Here is a 15,232-nt window from a genome sequence, read left to right as displayed (position 1 = left end):
GATATATATATATATGTCAGCTGTACAAAAATTAACAAATAATAATATTATAAACCGGGACTACAGTGTGTAGTAGACGTTCCACAGACTAAGAATATATTGGCTTTTAAAAACTGATTAGAAGGTATGGAGCTAGGATAAAATGTCCCATCATCCATTTGGCAATAAATGCAATGTCATTTGTAATTAAGAAAGAAATGGTGTATTTGTGTCTTTATAAATAGTTGTGAACAAAAAGAACTCTATATTATTTTTAAAAGCAAGATGTGATTGTCATTATTCCCCCACTTCTCATAAAATAATTTCTTGATTAAGGCTCAGTGCTATATGATTGCATCCTATGCAAAGAAGCCTAGATCCAAAAAAAGATAAGGTGGAGACACACATTATTTGGATTTGTATTTATTTATTATTTGGATTTGTATGCCGTCCCTCTCCGAAGACTCGGGGCGGCTCACAGCAAGTAGTACAAATCATAAATAATCCAATCAGTTAAAATATTTTAAAATATTTTAAAACATAAAATTCATGTACAATACTTTGAGTCTCTATGATATAAGAAAGAAAAAAAACATATCAGATAGAAAACCCTAATCTAAGCAGCAATTTTAAAAGTACAGTGGTCCCTCGATTTTCGCGGGTTCGAACTTCGCGAAACGGCTATACCACGGTTTTTCAAAAATATTAATTAAAAAATACTTTGCGGTTTTCCCCCCTATACCACGGTTTTTCCCACCCGATGGCATCATACATCATCGCCAAATGTTCGTCCGCCTTTAATAAATATTTTCTTAAATAAACTTTAATAAATAAACATGGTGAGTAATAATCTAAATGGTTGCTAAGGGAATGAGAAATTGCAGTTTAGGGGTTTAAAGTGTTACGGGAAGGCTTGTGATATTGTTCATAGCCAAAAATAGTGTATTTACTTCCGCATCTCTACTTCGCGGAAATTTGACTTTCACGGGCGGTCTTGGAACACATCCCTCGCGAAAATCGAGGGAACACTGTAATAGAAATGTTGTTTATCAATTTTATCAAAACTTGTGGAAAGTTTATAGATATTTAATAATCAACTTTGTAAGCAATTAAGTTCACGTGTAAACTAGGTTTGTATATGAGACATGGTAATGAGTTTATGGTGCATTATTTATAAAGTTGAATTGAACTGTTATCAGCTTTCAACAAATTACGTAGAATTCCACAGTGTAAAAATAATAAATGTAAATATACAGTGGTACCTGTACTTAAGAACGCCTCTACTTAAGAACGCCTCTACTTAAGAACTTTTCTAGATAAGAACTGTGTGCTCAAGATTTTTAGCCTCTTCTGGAGAACCATTTTCTACTTAAGAAACTGAGCCCAGAAAAATTTCCCAGGAAATTTGAGAGTGCCACGAAGGCCCGGCCAGTTTCCTGCCATTCCCCCTTTAATCCTGGCCATCTCGGGCTTTTCTGGGCTGCCAGAGGAGCCTTCTGGTGGCGCTTAAGGAGGCTTCGGCAGCCCGGAGCAAAAGGAGCTTTTTCCTTTCTCTGGGCGCTTGGGGAGGGAATAAACCACTTCGCTGTGATGACTCCGTCGCACTGCATCCCATAAACCCGGCGCGAGATTGCCTCCCAGAGCATCTGGGCACGGAAAGACAAAAAGGGGCGCTTACTTCACCTTCTTCCTTCGGCAGTGACTGCCCTCTTCCTCTTCTTCCTCCTCCTCCTCCCACCCAAATTCCGAGCTTTTATTTCTTTCCTAATGGGTTTGCACACATTATTTGCTTTTACATTAATTCCTATGGGAAAAATTGCTTCTACTTAAGAACGTTTCTACTTAAGAACCTGGTCACGGAACGAATTAAGTTAGAGGTACCACTGTACCTAAATAAAAAATGTTTTTAAAATTTTAAAATCTATATATGTTGTAATATCCCTAGCATTGATATGGTGAAATATTATGTTTTCAAAAGGCCAACTTTTTTCTGAAGTTCCTGCTTACTAATATAAATACAACTATGATTTAAAGATAACCTTTTTGGGATGTATATAATAAAACTTCAGAATTGATTGCTCTTATTGTATTCTTTTCCCATAATAAAAATGCATCTTAGCCAAGAATTCATTATGCTAAATTTTTGAATCACATCTCTAAAAAATATTTTCCTGACAATGTGACTTTTACTTAAAAAAATTCCCACAGTATGTATGGAAGTATTAAAACACCAAAATAATGGTTATTATGCATATCCGTCTACAACTTATATCAGAATATCATGATCTTGTTTATAAGAACAGGAAGCTCACAGTTAGTCTTGCATGTGCAAATGTATAGTGATAAGCATTTCCTTTAATGGCTCAGAACCAAAGAACTGTATGTTTATACTTCGCCTTACTGTATGCATGTGTGCCAGAAAGCCTCTATGCCATATGGCTGCTGTAACACTAAAATATGCCTTTTCCTGGATGCCAATCTAAATATGCACAATGCCTGCAAATAGGATCACTAAATAGGATTTTAAATATTGTATGTAGTTGCTATATATTTTAAAGTAATTATCTAAGGAGAATACTATTAAAATTGAAGCCATTGTATGGAGTTCTATCATGGAATTGGCTTCTACACAGATGGTACTCTTGTCAAAGTGAAATGGTTGATTAAGTTGGATTGACTGTGCCTTAATATTTAAACTGCATATAATAAATAACCCATACATGCCTAGTGGATATTATATACTGACAGCCTTCTAAGTAATAAAGCCTTCAGAATTTTTGGTGAAAACTGAGATGAATGGCCTTTAGCTCACTGATTTAAAACTAGTTTGTGAAATATAGAATTTTTGGATGCATATCATATATCAAACTGTGCATTACAATATAAAAACGTTACCATTACTAAAAAAAAGCCCACCAGTTCTCAATTCACAGAAAGTCTATTACTTGTAGAGTTTCTAATTCAGAAGAAAATATTAACATTGACATTTGTTCTGTGCCTCCAGTCCTCTTTTCTTGAAATCTGACAAATTTGTGATATTAAGAATTCTTCCTCTCAAAAAATGAACATCAGAAAATGAAGCCCAGGATCTCACATTCACATGTCCTACTAAGTTCTAATACTCCACCCAATGATTTGTTCACAGTATAAATTTACAGTTGAAGCTAAGCTAACCTTATAGCAAAGTGGAATGTACAAACCCAAGATTAAAGGTTTATAAATGTATGCTACAGATCAACTTACCAACTCTATTCCCTGTGGAAAAGGAGTATCATCCAAATCCTTTAAGGGAAATCTCTGTATTATTTTCCCAAAACCATCTGCTGAGCCTACAAATAAAAGGAAAAGACAATATCAAATATCAAAATGAAATTCTAGAGTTTTATTTTTCTTACTAAAAAAGTTGTCAAAGAAATAAACTACAAAGTAGTGCCATATTATGTTAAGGACTCTAAATACTAAATTCTATTTTGAACAGTCAGAATTTAGTACTGTATTTAGATTTTCAATTGACGAGTTATTGCTAAAATTTGTAGAATTTAATAATAATTCAAATAATATATCCTATTCAAGACAAACTACCTACAATTCTATTGCACACACTATGGATGCTCTATTAAGATACATATACAGTAGCATCCAATGTGGACTCTTTCTCTTAGATATAAAGAAAATGAAAATTAACAAACATTAATGTAATTGCTTTTTAAAAGTATTTGAATAAAGTTCCTACAATTCTGGCATTGTAACAAACTAACTTTCTATATGTTTATCATCACTCTAAGTCAGTGTTTTTCAACCAGTGTGCCGTGGCACACTAGTGTGCCGCGAGACATGGTCAGGTGTGCCGCGAAAAAGGAACCTCAGGTTCCAGTCTCGCAACTTTTTGCTGAGAGAGAGAGAGAGAGTGAGAGAGAGAAAGAAAGAAAGCAAGAGAGAGAGAGAGAAAGAAAAGATAGAAAGAGAGAGAAAGCAAGTTTCAGAGAGAAAGAAAGCAAGGGAGAGGGAGAGAGAGAGAAATGAGCAAAAAGGGGAGGAAAAAAGAGAAATGAGAAAATGATTGAGACAGAGAATGAGAGGAAAGAGAGGGAGAAGTGACTCTTGATTTAAAGCATATGATAAAAAGCACCCAAAGAATAAGAGAGAGAAAAAACCCAGCCCTCACCTGTTTTTGGAAATGGTTCAAGAGTGTGTATGCACACACACACACACACACACACACACACACAAGGATGGGGAGGAGACAGGGATGGAAAAAGAGAGGAACGTGTCTTAGGGTGTCATTTTATGTCATTTTGGTTGGTGGTGTGCCCCAGGATTTTAAAATGTAAAAAATGTGCCGCGGCTCAAAAAAGGTTGAAAATCACTGCTCTAAGTAACTGAAAGAAAGCAGAGAGGAAATATTTTATTGCAATATAAAATATGTCATTTGGAAATGAAAAACAAACTGCTCACATTTAATGAAACGTTTTCAAAAGCACATTTTAAAAATCAGTATCCACACCGAATACCACAAGGATCTGTCTACACCACACAGATTGCACTTCAGAAAGAAAAAAAACCCAGAATAATACAGTTGGAAGGGACCTTGGAGGTCTTCTAGTCCAATCCCTTGCTTAGGCAGGAAACCCTACCCCACTTCAGACAAATGGTTATCTTGTTTAAAACTTCCAGTGTTGGGGCATTCACAACTTCTGGAGGCAAGCTGGTTCATTGATTAATTGTTCTAACTGTCAGGAAATTTTTCTTTAGTCTTAGGGTTGCTTCTCTCCTTGATTAGTTTCCACCCGTTGCTTCTTATCCTACCCTCAGGAGCTTTGGAGAATAGCTTGACTCCCTCTTCTTTGTGGCAACTCCTGAGATATTGGAACACTGCTATCATGTCATCCCAAGTCCTTCTTTTCATTAAACTAGACATACCCAATTCCCGTTCTTCATATGTTTTAGCCTCCAGTCCCCTAATCATCTTTGTTGGTCTTCTCTGCACTCTTTCTAAAGTCTCAACATCTTTTTTATATCATGGTGACCAAATTCAGTTTGCATTGCTTACATTAACACATTTAAGCCTCAGGTCTCGTTTAAGAAAGCCATGCATTTTCATGCCTGGAAATAGCATTCCGGTTTTTTTTCTGACTCTGGCTTTTCCTCCTGCCTTTCAAGTTCATTACGATACATCAGGGGTGTCAAACTCACAGTCTGAGACCCAGATATGTCACATGCCCAACCCCCAGTTAAGCGAAGGGGGGAAAGTCGTGATACATCACATGATGATGTAACAATGTGGATTTAACACCCCTGCCATATTGCAAATCTGGAAGTGCAAACTGCCTCTTATCCAACTACTGCTCATTAAAATTGATTTGATAGACAGGTCATCTTCTGATGCATTTTAAGTGCTGCTCTGCACAACCTAGCAAAACTATACAATGATATATTGTAAGAGGGCTGGTATTTGACTGTAGCAGGTAGGTGTAAAACTATTGTGTGTGCCATGGGTATAACATACTAATTTCATATGACTGACAATTGTCATGATTCAATTCCTATATGATTCAATGTAGAAGATGTTACTGTATTTACATAATGTACAATCAACTAAAAAGAAACTCAAGGAATATGAAGTGTGATCATGGAATATTGTTCCACGAACATCCAGTGCTCAAGCAGAAAACTAAAAGTCACCTGTACTCTGAATGCACTTTTTAATCAGGGATGAAAAAAATTCTTGTACCTTTATCTTGAGATTAAAGGTTTGTGGTCTCCTACAGGCAACAAGCAGGAGAAACAAACAGCATAATGCAGTGTAGAAACTATAATAATAGTAAGTGTAGTGATAGAGGATGTGGGATAGTAGTATTTCTGAGATAGATCTTGAATCTGAATATGAGTCCAAAGACGGGCAACAAGAATGGTGGAAAGTCTTAAGCATAAAACATATCAGGAAAGACTTAATGAACTCAATCTGTATAGTCTGGAGGACAGAAGGAAAAGGGGGGACATGATCGAAACATTTAATTATATTAAAGGGTTAAATAAGGTCCAGGAGGGAAGTGTTTTTAATAGGAAAGTGAACACAAGAACAAGGGGACACAATCTGAAGTTAGTTGGGGGAAAGATCAAGAGCAACATGAGAAAATATTATTTTACTGAAAGAGTAGTAGATCCTTGGAACAAACTTCCAGCAGATGTGGTAGATAAATCCACAGTAACTGAATTTAAACATGCCTGGGATAAACATATATCCATCCTAAGATAAAATACAGAAAATAGTATAAGGGCAGACTAGATGGACCATGAGGTCTTTTTCTGCCGTCAGATTTCTATGTTTCTATGTATTGTATCTGTAAAGAAAGTACTATAAATGTAATTTTAGACTTCATCCACATCTGTAATTTCCAAATCATGGGAAATAATATTTTCACTCTGTTCTTTCTTTTGATACCACATTGATTGCTATATCCAAGTCTGCAAATCACACTTTTAAGAATTCAAGAAAATGAAACACTTTAAAAGAAGGGTAACAAAGATGATGAGGGGATTAAAAAAATAAAACCTAGGATGATCAATTGAAGGAGCTGGTTAGCTCTGAGAAAAAAATGATTCAGTGAGATCATGACAGAACTCTCCAAATACTTGAAAGATGCTCATATAAAAGATCATTGGTTTCCTCACATTTCAGGGTGTAAGACTATGAATAATGGACTTAAGTTACAAAAAAGTAGAATTCCAATTGCATGTTGGGGGAAAAGGTGTTCAACAATAGAATTACTTATCCATAAGGAGGGTGAGCCATCTGACCGGATGCTTTAATCTGAATTCCTGCTCTTACCAGAAGGTTGGTATTCAGGTTGGACTTAATGATCTAGCTGGCCTTCTCCAATCTATGATTCTATGATTTGAACCATGTCATGTAGAACTATTTGTAAATCCACATTACTATTACCATTCATAATAGTGGGCTTATCATATTTCAATGTAGCCAAAAGTGCTTCAAAAATTAAAATGACTTTATCAGATCTACCATCTACATTTCCTTTAAAAATGCAGACTATACAAATTAAAAAGCAAACAACCAACCTTGAGGTTAATGTACACAGTGAATTCTTCTAATGCTTAGATATAAATTTGTGATGACCTTGATTATTCCTTCTCAGACCTAGGAAGATCTGACTGCCATAACATTCCTGGCCATAATAAATTTATTAGGTCATTGACTTCAACAAACTTTAATTGATTCTATGCATTCTTTCAACTATCCATTAATGTCTTCTTTTTGCAAGTCTTAGATTACAGAACTTTTATGATACTAAATATGAAAAGACATGTGATTTCAATCTTAAAAATGGCAACGTGGAAATTATTAGCAATAAACATTTCTATTAAAAAGATATTAAAAAAGCACACAGGACAGTTTTTAAGTTAACAGAGTTTGATAATGCCAAATGACAATATCGTATATATTATAAGGCAGTGTTTCCCAACCGGTGTGCCGCGGCACACTGGTGTGCCGCGAGACATGGTCAGGTGTGCCGCGAAGAAAGCAGCTCAGCTTCTGGTCTCGAAACTTTTTGCGAAGAGCAAAAAGTTGTGAGAATGGAAGCTGAACTTCCTTCTTAGCGCCTTCCAGGTTTTCCGGCAACTGCAGCGCCCCGCCCGGCTGGAGCTTCCCTGGTGGCTGCAGCAGGTGAGCTTTGGGGCCTGGTGGGAGGGTAGTGGCAGTGGAAGGGCGGCGCGCAGCAGGAGGGTGATGGCGGCGGCAACGGCAGCCGCAGCGGGTAGTAGCCCCCCTCTCTCCCTCTCTCTTTCTCACCGCAGCGGGTAGTAGCCGTGGGGCAGCGGCAGAGTGGTCAGCTGTGAGGCGGAGCTCCGGAACAGAGGCACTGACGGCGGCGGCTAGACGCCGTCTGTGCCTCCGTTCCGGAGCTCCGCCTCACAGCTGATGACCTTGCCGCTGCCCCACGGCTACTACCCGCTGCGGCGAGAAAGAGAGAGGGAGAGAGGGGGGAGAGGGGGGCTACTACCCGCTGCGGCGAGAAAGAGAGAGGGAGAGAGGGGGAGAGGGGGGCTACTACACGCTGCGGCTGCTGAGAGAAAGAGAGGGAGAGAAAGAGATAGCAAGAGAGGGAGAGAAAGAGAGAGAAAGAGATAGCAAGAGAGGGAGAGAGAAAAAGAGAGAGGGAGAGAAGGGGAGAGAAAGACAGCAAGAGAGACAGAGAGAGAAAGGCAGAGAAAGAGAGACATAGCAAGAGAGGCAGAGAGAGAAAGCAAGAGAGACAAAGCAAGAGAGACAGAGAGAAAGAGAGACATAGCAAGAGAGACAGAGAGAGAGAAAGAGAGAGGTAGAGAGGGGGGAGAGAAAGAGATAGCAAGAGAGGGAGACAAAGAGAGAGAAAGAGATAGCAAGAGAGGGAGAGAGAGAAAGAGAGAGGGAGAGAGGGGGGAGAGAAAGAGACAGCAAGAGAGACAGAGAGAGAAAGACAGAGAAAGAGAGACATAGCAAGAGAGGCAGAGAGAGAAATCAAGAGAGACATAGCAAGAGAGACAGAGAAGGAGAGAGAGAGATAGCAAGAGAGAGAGAAAGAGAGACAGAGAAAGAGAGACAGAGAGAGAGAAAGAAAGAAATAGCAAGAGAGACAGAGAGAGAGAAAGAGAATGAAAGAGAGATAGCAAGAGAGGCAGAGAGAGCAAGGGAGAGAGAAAGACATAGAGGGAGGGAAGGAGGGAGAGAGAAAGAGCAAAAAAGAGAGGAAGAAAGAAAGAGGGATGGAGAGAAAGAAGGGAAGGAAGGAAGAGAGAGAGAGAAAGAGGGAGGGAGAAATAGAGCGAAATGGAGGAAGAGATATTTTTTTTCTCCAAACTTTTCTTTAGCCCCCTCCACCCCCCACCCCGTTCAGTGTTCCCCAGGATTTTGAAAATATGAATAATGTGCCGCGGCTCAAAAAAGGTTGGGAAACACTGTTATAAGGTACAAACTGTGTTTGGCTGTGTTTTACCTCGATGAAATATAAAACTGCCCATAACCACTAGAACCACCACAGATGACTTATACCATAATCTTTCAATTTCAATTTTCAGATCTTTATACTTTGTGATTTCTCCAATTCTTTGTCTTCTATGCTATTATCATTTGATATTGATAAGTGATTAGTGAAGTGTGGATAATTGATATTGCCACATCAGTTATCCACACTTTATTCCTTTAAACCACAATTAAAACTGGAACGTATGGACCAAGACTTAACCAATTTGTGTTTGGAAATCCGACCATATTTTAAACTGTTCATTATCAACTACTTTTTCAACTCTACGACCTAGCATAATCCTAGAACTGGTAAACCCCAAACCCAAAGCTACTTGATCTTCTCCACAGTTGAAGTCTATTTTTCCCCATTTAGACCCTCTCAGTCTTTTAAGCAAACACATGATCTTTTAAGGCTTACAAGACAATTGTAATTTTCATATTTAATATTAAGAACATATTATGGTAATTTTGCCCTCCTATATCTCTTTTTATCAAAAGATAGTCTCCTTGAGGGTGGAAGGCACCATTTTTCAAAATAAATAAATTGTTGTTGCTTTACTTTTCTTAAATAAAGACTCTTGTATCTTCTGCAATTATTTGAACTATTTAACTCTTTGGGCTTTCCAAATTTTCTCACATATTATTTGTTCGATAGTTCATGGGTTAAGCTTCCATCCCTTTAAATATACATTTTACAAAAGGATAAAATGCAAAATACTTTCTAATTATGCATAATGGATAATTAGATTTAAAATATAAAAATATGAATATCAAACAAACAAAAACAGATGTCAAACAAAATGCAATATTAAGGCACTTACTATTAATGTCCATTTACAATGCACTGTTTACAGTTAAGACCTATTTTCTTATTCTTAAACCTATAACTCATAATACAAAATTCTACAAATCATATGCAAGTTATTAATTATCTAATAAGGTACAGATAAATATGTTTTCTTTACATATTCAGTATAATAGTTGAATTGCAATCCAACATTAGCATTGGTAGTACAGTACATAATATCAATTTAAGGACTGTATTACAAAATCTGGAAGAATATTATAACACACACATTGAAATGGAGAATCGGTCACAGTTATAGACCTTTCTGCTTAAATAGTATACTCTAAATATTAAAATCCAGAAGAAGAAAAAAATCTAGTTTTTGAATCTCATTTCCTCTCAACTCCCTTCTTATATAAATCTTTCCTATTAAAGGTCACATGCCATCTCCTGGCTGCCCTTTAAATTCCAGGAGCAAATTGTTAGTGCAAGTTACATTCCAAATTAATGAGTTTTGTGATAAGCTTTGCCTTTCCCCCTCTCTGAGATATAAGTAACAATATATCTAAACTGAATTTGTTTTTAACTCTGTGTTTAGTCAAGTGCAAATAGTTAATATGTGCATAATGACAGGCATAAAGCCTATCACGAGAGATACATGTGTATTGTATAATGCAGCAGCAGTTTTGTTGTATAAATAGTACATTGCCAAAGTGTGCCAAAGTTATATTATTTGGAGTTCATATTTCTCTTCTTTATTATTATTTTTTTTTTAAAAAAAAACTTTAAAAAAAACTTTTTAAAAAAAGTTAAAATACAAATCAGTGTTATTGGGATGATTTGCTAAGAAGCCAACGAGTCAACTCGTAATCTGAGTTGATTACTGTTCTGTCTGGGTTCCCCCAGACCTCAACACCAACTGGAAAAAACAGCCAGACACTCTGGTAAAAGCCAAAAGTATTTTATAACTGGAAAAAATAAGCACAGAGGAAAACCTGTTCTTCCCAACAGACAGGATATAATACGGTACAGCAGGGTCCTGATGTCCAGACAATACAGCAAGCTTCTTGCTGGCACCCCCCCCCCCCCCAAGGTTTCAATAGTCAAAGGCACAAACCAGGATTCCAAGACGGCAAAGTTCACAGTCAGGTCCCACGACTCTCAAAGATAAAACTCCACAAGCCAGGAAGGGTGGGTCTGCCTTTTAGCCTTTCCCAAGAGCACCACACCCAAACCCAGCTGTTGCCACTTTAATGCTGAAAGTATTTAGCCAATTGATTCCGTCTCTGAGTAGCTCTTCGTTGTCGCAGATCAATTATGGCTTGTGCACTTTCCTCTAAGGAATCCAGGCTGCTTGCTGGGGAGAGCTCCCCCTGGTGGGACTCTGGCTGTCCTCCCTCTTCTTCAGCCTGGGATTCCTCCTCCTCGTCTGTCTGCACCTCCTGTTCCTCAGCCTCTCCCTCTGAGCTGGAAATCAACAGAAGGTCAGCCGTTCCCGGAGGGGCCTCAGACGGAACCACAACACCATCCCCCTGCGGAAGGCCCCTCCCCACCTGCCAGCGGAGAGGACGCGGTCTCTGAGGGAACTGGGCGTGAAAATCCCGAATAAGGTCGGGAGCGTCCAACAACGCCGCTTCCACCCAGGAGCAATCATCAGGGTCCCCCTCCACCCATTGCACCTTGTACTGGAAGCAACCGTCCACCCAACGGGAATCCACAATGTCATGTACCATAGCTTCAGGGAGGTGGTCACGAACACACGGGGCAGGAAACACGGGAACATTGGGACGGAGCGGACAATCGGGAGGAACAGGGACTAACAGTGAACGGTGAAACACAGGGTGAACCCGCAAGTTGGCCGGCAGGGTGAGCCGATAGGCCACCGGATTGATCACCCGCTCAACGGGAAAAGACCCAGGAACCGGGGATCTAATTTGTGTCGGGGTAATTCAGAGGCTACGTATTTCGTGGACAGCCACACCTGATCCCCCACCACCAAGGGGGGCACATCCCGTCTGGAGCGATCAGCCACCCTCTTGTAGTCCTCCTTGGCTTTATTCAGGTACCTCTTCACCATTTCGTGGACCGCCTGCAGCTCCGAGAGAAAGTCCTCAGCAGCAGGCACCGGGGAATCTAGGAGGGTCAAGGGAAAGAAGCGAGGGTGGAAACCATAATTTGCGAAAAAGGGCGTGAGCCGGGTCGATGAGTGGCGGGAGTTGTTAAAAGCGAACTCCGCTACAGGGAGGAACCGGGACCAATCAGTCTGGCGATCCGCCACGACACACCTCAGGTATTGCTCCAGTATCCCTATAACTTTTTCTGTGCCTCCATCGGTCTGGGGGTGCTGCGTCGATGCGAGGCACACGGACACATTCAGGGCCGACATCAATTCCCGCCAAAACCGGGCTGTGAATTGTGTTCCCCTATCAGAGACCACTCGATCCGGGAGCCCATGTAACCTAAACACGTGGCTGATAAACATTTGAGCCGTGAGTTGGGCAGTGGGCACCCTAGTGCAAGGTACAAAATGGACCATCTTGGTGAGCATGTCCATCACCACCATGACTACCGTGAAGCGAGCAGAGGAAGGCAAATGAGTTACAAAGTCAATGGACACGGCACCCCAGGGTCTCTCAGGCGTGGGCAAAGGTTGCAGTAATCCCGGTGGGGCTCCAGTCACCCCCTTGGCCGTACGACACCGGACACAGGTGGCCACATAGGAACGCACATCATCTTGGATGCGTGGCCACCAGAATGTCCGAGAGACCAGCTCCAATGTTTTGAACAGGCCAAAATGCCCCGCCACTGGACAGTCATGACACTGGGTCATAATCAACCCTCTCACTGGCCCGACGGGAACATACAGCTGCCCCCGGTACCGAAGCAGACCGTCATGAAACGTCCAGGGGGAATTGGGTGTTAACTCCCGCACTCTCTGCGCTACAAACCCATCCTCCCGCTGCGCCTCCCGTAAACGGCGACGCAAGTCCACTGGGTCCTGAGTGGCAGCCAAAGCTGCAGGGGGTAAAACTGTCTGCAGAGGAGCCGGCTCCTTCGGGTGCGTGTACTCCGGCTTGCGCGACAAGGCATCTGCTCGAGGGTTCTGGGCACTGGGAGTGTACCTGATGCGGAAATTGAACCGCGCGAAAAAGAAGGACCAGCGGATCTGTCTCTGGTTTAACTTCCGAGCCGTCTGCAAATACTCGAGGTTCCGGTGATCCGTCCGTACCTCGATTTGATGACGGGCCCCCTCCAGGTAATGCCGCCAATGCTCAAAGGCAGCCTTCACCGCTAAGAGTTCCTTCTCCCAAATAGTATAATTCCTTTCCGAGGGAGACAATTTCCGGGAGAAGTAGGCACACGGAAACAACATGTCACCGGGACGATGGGCTTGGAGGAGCACTGCGCCAACCGCTACATCTGAAGCGTCTGTTTCTAACACAAACAGCCGAGCGGGATCAGGATGGCGCAGAAGCGGTTCCGCCATGAACGCTGCTTTCAGGGCATCAAAAGCCCGCTGTTCCGCCTCCCCCCAACCAAACGGGACTTGTTTTTGTAACAACCGAGTCAAGGGCGTGGTTAACGTGGCATACCCCAGAACAAAAGCCCGATAGTAGTTCGCAAACCCCAAAAGACGTTGTACGTCTTTCACCCGTCGTGGAGGTTGCCAAGACTGAAGTGCGGCCACTTTGCCCGGGTCCATGGAAATGCCACCTGGAGACAAAATGTGCCCAAGGAATTCGACGGTAGTCTGGAAGAATTGGCACTTCTCCAGCTTGGCATACAAATGCTGCTCCCGCAACCGGAGCAGGACCCGGCGCAAATGGTTCAAATGCAAGGCATGGTTCGGGGAATACACTAAAATGTCATCAAGGTAAATCACCACAAAATGGTCCAACATGTCCCGGAACACGTCGTTCATCAGATGTTGAAACACGGCCGGGGCGTTGGTGAGGCCAAATGGCATCACTGTATATTCAAAGTGGCCGTAACGCGTGCCAAACGCTGTCTTCCACTCATCCCCAGCCCGCATCCGGACCAAATTGTACGCACTGCGCAAATCAATTTTGGTGAATACCGTTGCCGTCCGCAACCGGTCCATGAGTTCAGGGATCAAGGGCAAGGGGTACCTATTCCGCACCGTGATGGCGTTAAGGCGGCGATAGTCATAGCAGAGGCAAAGATCGCCCGTTTTCTTTTTCACGAACAAAACAGGGGCAGACAAAGGGGACTTGGATGGCCGAATAAATCCCTTGGCCAAATTCTTCTCCACAAACTCCTTGAGGGCCACAAGCTCCGGCTCGGACATGGAGTACAAACGACCAGCCGGGAGCTTGGCGTCAGGGAGCAGGTTGCTGGCACAGTCATACGTCCGATGCGGTGGTAGCCGATTCGCCTCCTTCTCGTTGAACACATCGGCGAATTCCTCGAGGCAACGGGGTAATTGGATCGCGGGAACTACTGGGCCGTGGGCTGCGCACACATGTCGGTGATGGTCCACGCACTGCAAACTGGAGAATGTGACCAGGTTCTGGGACCACACCACATGCGGGTCATGTGCACGCAGCCATGACAACCCCAACACGAGGGGAAAATGAAGCCCCTTGGTAACATAAAACTGTAGGGCCTCCTCATGAGTTCCGATGCACATCCGCACCGGCAGGGTCTGGAAACGGATGGGACCAGCCAGCAAAACCCGCCCATCGATAGTCTCCACAGTTAATGGCGGGGTAACAGGACAAAGGGGCAAGGAATGACGTTGGGCAAAGGCTTCGTCCAAGAAGTTCGTCGTCGCCCCCGAATCCACGAGGGCCAACGCGGGATAAGTCCGAGTCCGTTGCACGATATGCAGAGTCACCGCAAGCGTCAGGTGTCGAAACGATCCGAATTCGGGAGTCGTGGAGTCAGAAGAAAGTGGGATCCCCGCCCGACCTAGTGTTGCCACCAAGCCGGGCCCCCCTCGTTTCCCGATCGTTCCGGCGACGGAGGACATCCAGACGAAGGCCCCACCATCGGAGAGTTCAGGGCAGCGACGGGGACACAAGGGGTTGTCTCCTGTAACTGCACAGGGGACGCCATGGGAAGCACGGGAGAACAGTAGGGTACGGGAACGACGGCAGCCACCGTGCTCCGCCTCTTGTGGGGACAAACAACAGCAAAATGTCCCGGGGCCCCGCAATAGAAGCACAACCCAGCTGCCCGCCGACGCCCTCGTTCCTCCGGGGTCTGTCGGGGTCGGGCGTAACTCACGTCCATCGACTCCCCGGCAGCAACACGATCCATCAGGCGTGGAGGCAGCGCTGGTGAAAAACGTCGGGGCGCAGGGACCGGAGCCGGGGTGCTTACGGTCGACAACCCCCGCCGCGGAACAGGTGTCGGCGGGACGCCTGACGCACGGGGGTTGGACCGTCCCGCTCGACGGACTTCCCTGGCCAACAGCCTGG

General features: G+C 42.9%; 1 protein-coding gene across 2 annotated transcripts in view; it reads right to left on the bottom strand.

Moving 5' to 3' along the window:
- The window catches only part of SBF2 (SET binding factor 2), a 264,683-nt gene that overhangs the window by 198,764 nt on the left and 50,687 nt on the right, over window positions 1–15,232 (bottom strand). For both annotated transcript variants that reach the window (XM_070763308.1, XM_070763319.1), the window contains exon 2: window positions 3,223–3,308. In XM_070763308.1, coding sequence (XP_070619409.1) covers window positions 3,223–3,308 — 86 coding nt within the window. The remainder of the gene's footprint in view (window positions 1–3,222; window positions 3,309–15,232) is intronic.

This window comes from Erythrolamprus reginae, chromosome 1, assembly GCF_031021105.1.
Source record: "Erythrolamprus reginae isolate rEryReg1 chromosome 1, rEryReg1.hap1, whole genome shotgun sequence".
In the NCBI taxonomy this organism is placed as follows: Eukaryota; Metazoa; Chordata; class Lepidosauria; order Squamata; family Dipsadidae; genus Erythrolamprus; species Erythrolamprus reginae.
This window is presented reverse-complemented; position numbering and strand designations above follow the sequence as displayed.